The sequence below is a fragment of the Marmota marmota genome, unplaced genomic scaffold (genome assembly GCF_001458135.2).
Source record: "Marmota marmota marmota unplaced genomic scaffold, marMar, whole genome shotgun sequence".
In the NCBI taxonomy this organism is placed as follows: Eukaryota; Metazoa; Chordata; class Mammalia; order Rodentia; family Sciuridae; genus Marmota; species Marmota marmota.
In genome coordinates, this window is record NW_026000173.1 from 1142508 (window position 1) to 1156248 (window position 13741).

Sequence of the window (13741 nt, forward strand, 5' to 3'; positions counted from 1 at the left end):
AATTACACACACATGTAATAGAGTCTTAATGATCTTAGTCAATTTCTGCTCTACCCTAATTATTATGCATGTGACAGTATATTATACTCTGGATAGAAGGAAATGAATTTACTGATGGCCTTTTATACAGGCAGGGATTATTATGTGTTACTCAAGAAATGTTATTTCATTGTTGCTTGAAATATGCACTGTTATTTATGTTTTCTAGATTTTAGAGAAGCCACAACAAATTTTCTCAAGGACATAAGCCTTAAACACTGTATTCCATAAATATGTACCATTATTTTAAGTCAATAAAAATTTTTAAATTACTTTGAGAAAATATGATGTAGAAAATTCTGATATCTACATTTCCTCTGCTTTTCCTTCCTTCTATGCTTCGGATAGAATCCTGGGCCTTACACATGCCAGGCAAGTGCTCTACCACTGAGTTACATGCCCAGTTCTTTTTATTTATTTAATTTTGAAACAGAGTCTTGCTAAATTGCTGAGGTTGGCCTTGAACTTGTGATTCTCTTGCCTCAGCCTCCTAAGTAGCTGGGACTATAGGCATACACCACTGCACCTGACTGAGGGTTTAAATTTTTTCATATTCTTACCAATGTTCATTATTGTCAATTTGTGTGTGTGTGTGGGGGGGTGCTGGAATTGAAATCAGAACCTTGCAAATGCTAGGCAATTACTCTACAAGTGAGCTACGCTCTCTGCTCTTATTTTTTTTGGCGGGGGATGGGGGTATGTGGATAATGGGGATTGACACAGGGACACTTTATTACTGAGCCACATCCCCAGCCCTTTTAATTTTTTTTTTGAGATAAGGTCTTGCTAAGTTGCTTAGGGCTTTGCCAAGTTGCTGAGGCTGGCCTTGAATTTGTAATCCTCCTGTCTTGGCCCTGCAAATTGCTGAGATTACAGGCATGTGACACCATGACCAGTGATTTTTTTTGGACATGGGGAGTTTATATGTGTATGGTGCTGAGGATTGAACACAGTGCCTTATGCATGGTTTTTTTTTTTTTTGATACTGGGGATTGAACTCAGGGCATTCAACCACTGAGCCACATCTCCAGCCCTATTTTGTATTTTATTTAGAGACAGGGTCTCACTGAGTTGCTTAGTGCCTTGCCATTGCTGAGGCTGGCTTTGAACTCAGGATCCTCCTGCCTCAGCTTCCTGAGCCACTGGGATTACGGGCGTGCAACACCACATGATTTTTTTAAAAAAAATATTTAGTTTAATTGTATTTGAACACAATACCTTTATTCTATTTATTTTTATGTGGTGCTGGGGATTGAATCCAGGGCCTCCCACATGCTAGGTGAGTCCTCTACTGCTAAGCCACAACCCCAGCCCCTAGTGATTTTTTAATAGATCTTATATATGACCCTATAACTCAGATCACACTGTATAAATGATTTTGTTTCTTTTCTGACAATTATATCAGATTTTTTCTAATTGTCAACATCTACATAATTTAAGCATGTGCTATATATAATTATTTAGGCATCCACAATTTACTTAAGAACATTATTATTGGGTATTATGTCATTCGAAATTTCCATGATGGAATAGTGCTAATTGTTCATGTCATTGCCCATCCTTTGTCCCCACCTCCTTAGAAATTTTTCAGATATGGAATCACTAAGTCAAAGGCATAAATTAACTCTTGTAACAATTAATGTAATAATAAATGATAAATAAATAATAAAACAAAACTGCACATAGTTGGGGGAAAAAGCAAAATTTACATAGATTTCAAATGTAAATCTAGACATGGTAAAATGCTTTGGCTCATATCAGGAAGCATGAATTCACTCACTTTACCTACTGGAACAACTAAAATGGAAAAAGTAATGAATCAATTGTTTATATAAATGTGTGTGTGTGTGTGTTTATTTATTTATTTATTTATTTTTTAGTATTGAAGATTAAACCCAGAGCCTCATGCAGGCACTCTATCATTGAGCTGTACCCCCAGCCCCAGGCTAATTTCTGAAATTACAAGTATATGCCAAAACCTCAGCTGATTCCTGAGGATGCATTAGTAAATTTACTTCAACTCAATTATTACTATGAGATTTACTTAGTCTAATAAATAGGTTTTGATTTAGGGACTGATGTGTTTAATATCTTTGCATTAGCTGGGCATGGTGGTACACTCCTCTAATCCCAGCTACTCAGGAAGCTGAGGCAGGAGGATTGTAACTTCAAGGCCAGCCTGGGCAATTTAGCAATATCCTCTCTCAAAGTAAAAAGGGTTGTGGATGTAGCTCAGTGGTAAAGTGCATACTTAGCATGTACAAGTCCCTGGGTTTTATTTACAGTACTACAAAAGAAACAAGACAAAATATTAAAAGGATAGTGGCTTTTCCCTTCTTGCAGTAATTCTGTGGTTGGCGATTTGTTCTTCTGAATTAATTAAGTCATCTCCTGAGACCTTCTTGCAGTTATTCAGAAGAATATATACATAACCAGCTTCATGACTTTGGTACCTATATTATGCTGTTTCTCTCTCTTTCTGTGTTTGTGTGTGTGTATATTACAGGGATTGAACCCAGTGGTATGCTATCATTGAGCTACATCCTAGCCTTTTAAAACAAAATTTTTTGGGGGGTACTGGGGATTGAACTCAGGAGCACTTGGCCATTGAGCCACATCCCCAGTCCTATTTTGTATTTTATTTAGAGACAGGGTCTCACTGAGCTGCTTAGCGCCTCGCTATTGCTAAAGCTGGCTTTGAATTTGCGATTCTCCTGTCTCAGCTTCCTGAGCCGCTGGTAAAATTTTATTTAGTGACAGGGTCTAGATAAGTTGCCCAGGCTGACCTCAAACTCTCAACTGTTTCATCCTCCTGAATAGCCAGGCTACAGGAGACTTAATGTCTTAAATGTCTGTCAGGACAGTCTACTAATAGGCAGAATATGTGTCCTGTAGGTCAAGTTATATCCTGTGCTTTGGTTGTGGCAAGTAGAACTACTTATTCCAAAACATAAATAATTTTTTTTGTTTATTTCTATGCTGGGGATTGAACCCAGGGGTGCTTAACCCCTGGGCCACATCCTGATCTTTAATTTTTTATTTTGAGACAGAATCTTGATAAGTTGCTTAGGGCTTCACTAAATTGCTGACGCTGACTTTGAACTTGCAATCCTCCTGCCTCAGCCTCCCAAGTACAGGCATATGACACTGTGCCCAGCTCATCTCAATGGCAGGCTTTTCTACTAATACACAAATCAGTTTAGTTTGAAATACTACCATCAATTTAATTCATTTCTATTCAGTTTGATGTTTACTGAATGCTTTTGTAGGGGAAAAGAGATTTTTTCCCCCACTTGGTCCTAGGATTGAACCCAGAGGTGCTTAATCACTGAGCCACATCTCTAGCCCTTTTTTATTATTTTGAAATAGGGTCTTATTAAGTTGCTTAGGGCTTCTTTAAGTTGCTGAGCTAGCTTTGAACTTGTGATCCTCCTGCCTTAGCCTTCTGAGTTGCTGGGATTTCAGGTGTGTGTCACCATGCCCTGTGGGAAGAGATTTTTAAGAGATTTCTTTGCTGACCCATTGCTAGGTTCATGGCTGGGGCACTTATAACCAGAGACAGATTAACAATAGAAAAGCGTACAAATTTATTTAACTTGTGCTATAGTTTGTATTTTGAGAGCCATGTGTTAAAGACTTGGTTCCAACAATACTAAATAAATGAATCGCTAATGTAGAAGGGAGAATATGGTAACTACCATAGGCATAAACCAAATGCAAATGAGAAATGAAAACATCTTATATATGGGGCGAACAGGGGATTGAACCCAGGAACATTTTACTACTGAGACATTATTTAAAATTTTTATTTTGAGCCCTTTATTTTATTTATTTATTTATTTATTTATTTATTTATTTTTTAGACAATTCAAAGTTATGTTATCTTGTTATAATTGTCTGCTTAATATAATTTTACCACTTTCTATTCCAAGAATCATCTCACAATTTAAAGAATGACAAGGTCACGAGATATTTAGGAAAACATTTCTAGGCCGTGCTGAATTTAAACCATCCTCCAAATACTACATTCTAAAGTATTTGCACACCTTCCAATTGAAGGTTTGCAAAAATAATCAGAAGGTATGCAAAATATATCAATTGCTTTTAATATGTGACTTTGAAATATCAACTCTAGTGCCTCCAATAAAGAATAAAAAAGTTGTTTTGATGACATCAGGGTAATTAAAGTCATTTGTAAAGACAGCATCAATTGAGACTTACTTGCACTTATAATTAATCCATTATAAACAAAAGCCAATCTTAAAAACACAATTCTAGAAAAAAGTGTAGTTATGCCAAGAACAGATAGGCAAGTACAAGGACCTCACAGGCTATGCTATACCAAACACATGAAAAGCAAAATTGATTTTATACTGTAGGTCTATACAAATAAATAAATAAAATCCCATTTCTTTTCTTGTATGTATGCTTAGATTCCTTACATAAATAATAAAATGCTTCATTTCATCCACTTCAATAGAAAGAACTCCTTATGAAAAGGCTGAAAAGAGTTGATAATCAACTCCATAGTTTTATGCTTATTTTTTCTACTTCTATCAATTTCCTGATATATTTAACCTAAGTAGGAAAATCTTTTCAGTAAATTTCTGCAAGTGTCTTGAAGAACTCTGACAAATTACATATATCCCATGTTGCTTTTGGTTTCCCATCTCTTCTTTGCTTCAAATCCCCACGCAAGTTTCTTCTTTTTTCGAGCAGCCTGAGAGTTTTCAGCCTCCTTTTTGGCTTTTACAAACTTGTGACAGGCAATTGCTTTGGCAATTTTTACACCAAGCTCTCGAGTAGCAAGCTGGTTCCTGAGTTCTTCAGCCTTCTCAACATCCCATTCCTCCACAGCCTGGTCTATCCTCTTTTCAAGACCTGACTTTTCAACTTTTTTCTTTTTAACAGGGGGTTCAAATCTATCATTGGCTCCAAAGTACTGAGTAAGCTCCTTCCATTGGGTTTCATTTAAAGGCTGTTCACTATGAGATTCTTTTTCATTCTTCAATTTATCTTTTCTGGAGCGTTTTCTCTTTTTCCCTCTGAATCTTGAGGTTGAGATTTTCTGTTCAGAATGGTTTTTATGCAATTCTTGAAATTTATTCCACAAATTTAAGGGAATTCCAGAAGGGCATTCTTCATATGCATCTATATTGGCCTCTGTTTCTGTTTTTGGTCCATCTGCTGGGAAACTTGAGATTTCTGTGTCTCTATTAGTCCCATCCTCTTTATTTTCCTGTAAGTCGAGTTCAGACTTCTCCAGTGTGGCTTCATCTTCAGAATTTGACTCAACATCACTTTCATTTAGGCCAGGAGGCAGCAGTCCACTCCACATCTTTTCTTAGGGTTGGAGACAGCACGGAGCTCCGCGGGCTCACGGACGGCGGTGTCACGGCCAGGTCCCCAAGCCGGCAGAACCCCGTCCGGGCATGGAACTGACCGCCGCGGGCTCCGGCGCCCAAGTCCAGCCTGCCGGCGTTCGCACTACCTGGCGCTGTTTTCCGGGACACTGCAGTGTAAATAGGAGCCTGCCTCCTCCTCCGAAAGCCCCCTCACTCCTTCTCACTTTGGCCCGTCTGGGATCGAGAAACGCACTAACAGGCTGAGGAAGGCGCCGCAATGACCCCGCCAGGGCTCCCGTGGGCCTGTTCCAGGTGCCCCGGGCAAGGAACCGTCGGGCCGCAGAGCCTGGCTCCTCCGCTGCCCTCCCGCGGCCCTCTCGGACCCGTCGCTGCAGAGCCCGAGACAGCCAGGAACCAGCCCAGCGATGAGCCCTACTCACCGGTCAGGAAGCGGCTGCCCGGCGTCCATCTTAAGACCCCCCCCCCCTTTATTTTATTTTGATACAGGATCTCACTAAGTTGCTGAAGGTCTCATTAAGTTCAAGACTGGCTTCAAACTTGTGGTCCTACTGCCTCATCTTCCCAAGTAGCTGGTATACAAGCATGTGCCACTGTACTAAAAGAAGTGCTGTTTTAATATTATACTCAGTGGTGGTAGGAATTTTGATAGAGAAAGATGGGAGCTCCCAGTTAAAGAATTTTAGGCTTGTGAAAAGGCAAAGGTAGAAAGGAAATAGATGGTAGAAATTGAAGACCTGAGGAGTTTTAGAGATTTATGTAGTGCGGGCTGACTCTGCTAATTGTATTGCTTTTCTGCCCTCTGCTGATCAAAACAGGGAAGAGCAAGCTGGATATGCTGGCCTCAGTCTGTAGGCCCAGATACTCAGGCAGGAGTGCTAGAGTACAGGAATTTCAGGACAGTTTAGGCAGCACAGGGAGAAAAACTCATCTCAAAAAACAAAACAGAGGAGGTGTAGCTCAGTTGTAGAGCACTTAACTAGCATGTGTGAAGCCTTGGGTTCTGTCTCAGCACCACAAAGCAAAACATAAAACAAATAGGGAAGAACAAATCTATTAAAACATAAGTGGTTCATTATATCTCAGGAATCCAAGGATCTATTGATATTCTGAGGATCTGATAAAACATATTGACTGTTCATCAGGAAATAATGCATACACTATTTTGCATAGAATTTTTCAGTTGCTTCATGGAAAACTACCACTGAGTATATCCAGCTCATCTTATTTTTTAATTTTGGGAGAAGGTCCTGATAAATTGCCCAGACTTGCCTTGAGCTCTTGCCTCAGCCTCCTAAGTAACTGAGATTATAAGCATGAGCCATTGTGCCCAATCTTTCATTCCTTTGTTTTTTTATAGCAGATTAATATTCCATTGTATGGGCATACTACCATATATTTATCCACTTATCCAATGATGGACATTTGGGCTCTTTCTAACATTTGGGCTCTTATCAATGGTCATGTTATGAACATTCATGTACAGTGAATATGTTTTCAGCTTTCTTAGAATTGCCAGATTGTATGGGCACTTTTTTTAAAATTTATTTTTTATTCTATTTGTTATATATGACAGCAGAATGCATTACAATTCACATTACACATATACAACACAATTTTCATCTCTGTACAAAAAGAAGAGTTACACCATTTGTGTCTTCATACATGTACTCAGGGTAATGATGTCCATCTCATTCCACAGTCTTTTCTAGCCCCATGCCCGCTCCCTTTTCCTTCCACCCCTTTTCCCTAACTAGAGTTCATTTAATCCTTCCATGTTCCACCTTCACAACCCATTATGAACAGCATCCTTGAATCAGAGAAAATATTTGGCATTTGTTCTTTGGGGATTGGCTAACTTCAGTTAGCATTATATTCTCTAACTCCATTCACTTAACCTGCAAATGCCATGATTTTATTCTCTTTTAATGCTGAGTAATATTCCATTGTGTGTATATATACCACATTTTCTTTATTCATTCATCTACTGAAGGGCATCTAGGTTGGTTCCACAGTTCAGATATTGTAAATTGTGCTGCAGTAAACATTGATGTGGCTGTGTCCCTTTTTTTAAGTCCTTTGGGTATAGACCAAGGAATGGGATAGCTGGGTCAAATGGTAGTTTCATTCTGTATGGGTGCTTTTTTTGAAATTTTTAAAATTCATTTGTTCTAATCAGTTTCACATGACAGCAGAATGCTTTTCGATTTATAGTATACAAATAGAGCACAATTTTTCACTTCTCTGGTTGTACATGAAGTAGGATAACACATTTGTGCAATCATACAGGTAGGTACCTAGAGTAATGATGTCCATCTCATTCCACCCTCTTTCCTATCACCATGCCTCACTCCCTCCCTGACCTTTTTCCCAATCCAAAGTTCCCCCACTCATCCCATGCCCCACACCCTGCCATTATAGATTAGCATCCACTTATCAGAGAAAACATTCAACCTTTGTTTTTTGGGGGATTAGCTTACTTTGTTTGGCATGATATTCTCCAACTCCATCCATTTACCTGAAAATGCCATAATTTTATTTCTGAGTAATATTCTATTGTTTATATATACCACAGTTGCTTTATCCATTCATCTATTGAAGGGCATCTAGGTTGGTTCCATAGTTTAGCTATTGTGAATCATGCTGCTATAAACATTGATGTGGCTGTGTCACTGTAGCATGCTGTTTTTAAGTCCTCTGGGTATAGACCAAGGAGTGGGATAGCTGGGTCAAAAGGTGGTTCCATTCCAAGTTTTTTTTGTTACTGGGGATTGAACTCAGGGGCACCCAACCACTGAGGCATATCCCCAGCCCTATTTTGTATTTTATTTAGAGACAGGATCTCACTGAGTTGCTTAGCACCTTGCTTTTGCTGAGACTGGCTTTAAACTCACAATTCTCCTGCCTCAGCTGCCTGAACCATTAGGATTTCAGGTGTGCGCTACCACGTCCAGCTGTATGAGTCCTTTAACTTAACTTTTTGAAAAACAAACTTTTTTTCCTAGCAGTTGAACCATTTTACAATTTTAACAGCAACATGAGGATTTCAATTTTTTTTTTTTTTTTTTTTTTTGGTACTAGGGATCAATCCCAGGAATATTCTAACTTTGAGCTACATCCTCAGCTCTTTTCATTTTATTTTGAGATGGGGTTTCACTGATTGCAATTCTGAATTTGCAATTCTCCTGACTCAGCCTCCTGATGGAGTACTAGCATGCACCACAGTGCATAATTTAAGGTTTCAGTTTTTCAATATCCACAACAATGCTGGTTATTGTCAGTTTGTGTGGTGCTGGGATTTAACCCATGACCTTGCAAATGCTAAGCAAGCACTTACCTGTGAGCAACAACCCCAGGCCCCTTTTTCTGTTTTTGGTAGTTGGGATTGAATTTGAGCACTTAATCACTGAGCCAAATCTCCAGCCCTTTTAAATTTTTATTTTGAGACAGAGTCTTGCTAAATTGCTTAGGACCTTGCCAAATTGCAGAAGCTGGCCTCAAACTTGCATTCCTCCTCCCTTAGCTTCTAGAGCTGCTGGGATTACAGGTATGTGCCACCATGCCAGGCAATATAGTCCTACTGGACACAGTACCTCATGCCTGTAATCACAGAAACACTGGAGGTTGATTTAGGAGAATGGCAATATCAAGACCAGTCTCTACAATTTAGTAAGGCCCTCAGCAATTTAAAGAGACCCTATCTTAAAAAAAAAAAAAATACTGAGGATATATGTCAGTGGTAAATCACCATGGGTTCAATACCAAGGTACCAAGAAAACTGAAAAATTTTTTTAAATTAGTATTTTTTATTCTTTTAAAGAGAGAGAGAGAGAGAAATTTTTTTTAATATTTCTTTTTCAGTTTTCAGTGGACACAACATCTTTATTTTATTTTTATGTGGGGCTGAGAGTTGAACCCAGCACCCCGCGCATGCCAGGCGAGCACGCCACCGCTTGAGCCACATCCCCAGCCCTAAAAATTATTTTTTTAACAGTTAATAACATTGAGCTCTTTCTGTGTACTTATGCTCTATTTATATATATATATATATATATATATATATATATATATATATAGTCTTTGGGGATATATCTATTCAAATACTTTGCCTATTTTAGTTTTTATTTACTTATCTGTTTTATTTTTTGGTATTGAGAATTGAACTGAGGGATGTTTTACCACTGAGCTACATCCCAGTTCTTTTTATTTTTCATTTTGACACAAGGTCTTGCTAAGTTGATGAGGCTTGCCTTGAACTTGAGGTTCTCCTGCTTCAGCCTCTGGAATTGCTGGGATTACAGGTGTGCCCAACTCTTTTTTCACTTACTTGATGCTGTCTTTGTCTTACAATTGTTTTAAATTTTGATGAAGTTCAATTTATCTATTTGTTGTTTTGTTATATAGAGTACATACAATGGAATATTATTCAGACATAAAAGGGAAAAGAAATCCTTATGCTGGTGGTGTAGCTTAGTGGTAGAACATTTTCCTAACATGTAGGAGACCCTAGGTTCAAACCTCTGAAGGAAAAAAAAAAAAAAAAGAAAAAAGAAAAAGAAAAGAAAAATCTGAAGGAAATACAATATAATGCTATAATGTAAGTGAATCTTGAGGAAATCATACTAGGTGAAATAACAGTCACAGAGAGACAAATTTTGCATGATTCTACTTAGTTAAGGTATTCAGTGTAGTTGAATTCATAGAAGCAGAAAGTAGAATGCTGATGGGGGGATGAGGAAATGGGTAATTTTTTTTTTAAACACATGTTGAGTTTCAATTTGCCAGTAGGAAAAAGTTTTGGAGATCAGTTATTCAACAATATGAATATTAACACTACTAAATAGTATACTCAAAATGGTTAAGATGGTAAATGTTGTGTTATATATTTCTACCACAATTAAAAACATAGTCATGGGTTGGGGATACAGCTCAGTTGGTAGAGAGTTTGCCTAACATGCACAAGGCCCTGGATTCAATCCCCAGCATCACCACCAAAAAAAAAAAAAATGATGTGGCTCAGTGGTAGAGCACTTGCCTAGCATGCATAGACCCTGGGTTCAATTCCCAATACCACAAAAAAGAAAAGAAAAAGTGAACTTAATTAACCACAAATGTGTGAGTTTCTGTGTAAAGGAGGGAAATATCCTCATTATCTTTGAGTTGACAGTTATTTCATAAACAAAAACACCAACCATGGGGCTTGGAGTGGTAGAATGTTTGTCTAACATGCATGAGTCTCTGACATCCCCAAGACTACAAAAATAAAATAAAATTTTCCAGGTGTGGGGACACATGCCTATAATCCCAGTGACTTGGGAGGCTGAGGCACAAGGACCACAAGTTCAAGGCTAGCCTCACCAATTTAGTGAGTCCTTAAGCAATTTAGTGAGAACCTGTCTCAAAAGGAAAAATAAAAGGGCTGGGTATGTGGCTCAGTGGTAAAGAACCCCTGGGTTTAATCCTCAGTACCAAATAATAATAAATAAATAAAGTAAAATTTTAAAAAATGGAAAAAGTAGCCAGGTAGGAGAACTGTTTGAACCCAGAAGTTCAGGACCAGCCTGGGCAACACAGCGTGACCTCCAACTCAAAAACCAAATAGACTGGTGCAGTGGTACACACCTGTAATTCCAGGAAGTGACTCAGGAGGCTTGGCAGAGGATCTTAAATTCAAGGCCAGCCTGGGGCAACTTGGTGAGACTTTGTTGCAAAATAAAAAAACAAAAAGGGGGCTGGTGTCCTGGCTCATGGTAGAGCGCCTGCTTAGCATATGGGAAGCACTGGGTTTGATCTCAGCACTGCATATAAATAAATAAAATAAAGGGTTGACAACTAAAAAATATTTTTAAAAAATAAAAAGGACTGGGGTTGTAGCTCAGTGGTAAAACACCCCTTGATTCGATCCCCAGTACCAAAACAAAAAACGAAGTAAAGCACTAGTGATATATATTTAAAAAAAAGTCAAATTGATAAATTGAGCTTCACTAAAAGTTCATTAAATTTCTGCTTATCAAAAAACAACATTAAACCAGACACGGTGGCGGCATGCCTGTAATCCCAGCGACTCGGGAGGCAGAGTCAGGAGGATCACAAATTCAAAGCCAGCCTCAGCAACTCGGTGAGGTACTTTGCAACTCAGTTAGACTCTGACTCTAAATAAAATACAAAAAAAAAAAAAAAAAGTTAGGAAATAAAAGACTGAAGGAAATATATACACAGATACAGCAAGATTGAAATCCCCAGTATCTAAAGAACTGTGATATTCAGGAGACACACACACAAAAAAAATTAGAGCCTGGAGTGACAAGTGATGATGCATACCTGTAATCCCAGTGACTTGGAGGCTGAGAGGAAGGAGGATCTCAAGTTTGAGGTCAGCCTCAGCAACAGGTCAGCCTCAGCAACTTAGTAGTGCCCAAAGCAACTTAGTGAGACCCTGTCTCAAAATGAAATATAAAAAGGACTGGGGGTGCCATTCAGTGGTAAAGTGTCCCTGGGTTCAGTCTTCAGTACCCCAACCCACAAAATTTAAAAACATTAGAAAATGGCCAGAGCAGTTTAACCAACTTTAAAAAAAGAAGATGTAAAAATAAGTAATAAACACATAAAAAGATGCTCAACATGAGTACACCAGGAAAATGTAAAGTAAAATCATAATTAGATCGCTAAGTGTCAATGAGGAATTTTCATGTACTCCTGGTTGGAATATAAACTGGTATAACAATTTGGCATTTTCTTAAAAGCTAAATGTAGGGCTGGGGATGTGGCTCAAGTGGTAGCATGCTCGCCTGGCATGCATGCAGCACGGGTTTCATCCTCAGCATCACATACAAACAAAGATGTTGTGTCTGCCGAAAACTAGAAAATAAATATTAAAATTCTCTCTCTCTCTCAAAAAAAAAAGCTAAATGTATACATAGTTATTTGATCCAGCAGTTCCACTTCTACATATTTACCCAAGAGAAAGAAAAAGTAATATACATTGACACAAAGAGTTGTACACAGATGTTCACAGCAGCTTTGTTCATGAAAATCTAGAAGTTGGAAATAACCCAAAGACTATCAGTAGGTGAAATGAATAAACAAACTATAGCATGCACAATAAAATGGAATACTACTTAGCACTAAAAGAAAATGAACCACTGATATACTTAATCACCTGGATCAAATTTATAGACAAGCTGAGCAAAAGAAGCAAAGACAAAAGCAAACATATGGCTGGACATGTGGGAGGCTGAGGTAGGCGGATTGCAAGTTTACGCCTGGAATTTAGTGAGACTCTGTCTCAAAATAAGAGATAAAAAGGGCTGGGAATATAGTTCAGTGATAGAGTGCCTATGCGTGAACACTCCTCAGTACTGAAAAAAAAAGATCAGTGTATACATTGTATGATTCCATTTGTATGAAATTCTAGATTAGTCAAGACGAATTTACAGTGACAGAAAGATCAGCGATTCCCTGGGCCTAGGAGTAGGAGGGTTGACTGCAATAGACACAGATAATTTGGGGGGCGGGCAATAGGAATTTTAAATATCTTGATTGTGGAATAATTACATATATCTCCAAACTCACATGGATCTCCCTGGGCTAAAATCAGGGGTCATAGGCCAGTGTTCCTTCTGGAGATTCTAAGGGAGAATCCATTTCCTTGCCTTTTTCAGCTCCAAGAGGCTGCCTAATTCCTTGTATCATGGGCCCCTTCAAGGCAGCAATCAATCACTCAGATCTCTGCTACTGTCTTCATAATTCCTTCTCTGTTTCTGCTCACCCCACCTGGATCAGAATAATCTCTCTAAGACCCTTAAGTGTCCATTTGCAAAGAATTTTTTTTGTAAGGGAAAATAACATTCTTATAGATTCCAAGGATTGGGACATAGACATCTTTATTGGGGGTGGATATTACCTTACCTTAAGACTACCATTATTCTACATTTGCCTAACGTGGTAAAATTTGGCCTCTGAAGGACCTTTATTTATGATATGGAGTTTCTGGCCTTTCTTCAAATGCTCATCTGCCACTGTGGAAATAACTGCTTTATCTTGTGAAAGCTCCTGCTTGTCTTTTTTTTTTTTTTTAATATTTATTCTTAGGTTTTAGATGGACACAATACCTTTATATTTATGTGATGCTGAGGATCGAACACAGTGCCTCATGCATGCTAGGCGAGCGCTCTGCCACTGAGCCACAACCCCAGGCCCCTCCTGCTTGTCTTTCAAAATTAAACCTTTTTTTTAAAATCTAGGGGTTCAACCCATGGGCCTCATGAATGTTAAGCAAGTGTTCTGCCACTGGACTGACTTCATCCCCAGCCCTTTTTATTTTATTTTGAGACAGGATC

The 13741-nt window shown here is 38.5% G+C and overlaps 1 protein-coding gene across 1 annotated transcript; it reads right to left on the reverse strand.

The window, feature by feature from the left end:
* Positions 1–3925: 3925 nt before the first annotated feature.
* On the reverse strand, positions 3926–5859 carry LOC107159913 (protein FAM204A-like). Its single transcript, XM_048787843.1, has 2 exons — positions 5825–5859; positions 3926–5382 (listed from the first exon to the last, which is right to left on the reverse strand). The coding sequence occupies exon 2, from the start codon at positions 5375–5377 to the stop codon at positions 4676–4678; it is 702 nt and encodes a 233-aa protein (XP_048643800.1). The 5' UTR covers positions 5378–5382; positions 5825–5859; the 3' UTR covers positions 3926–4675.
* Positions 5860–13741: the final 7882 nt, after the last annotated feature.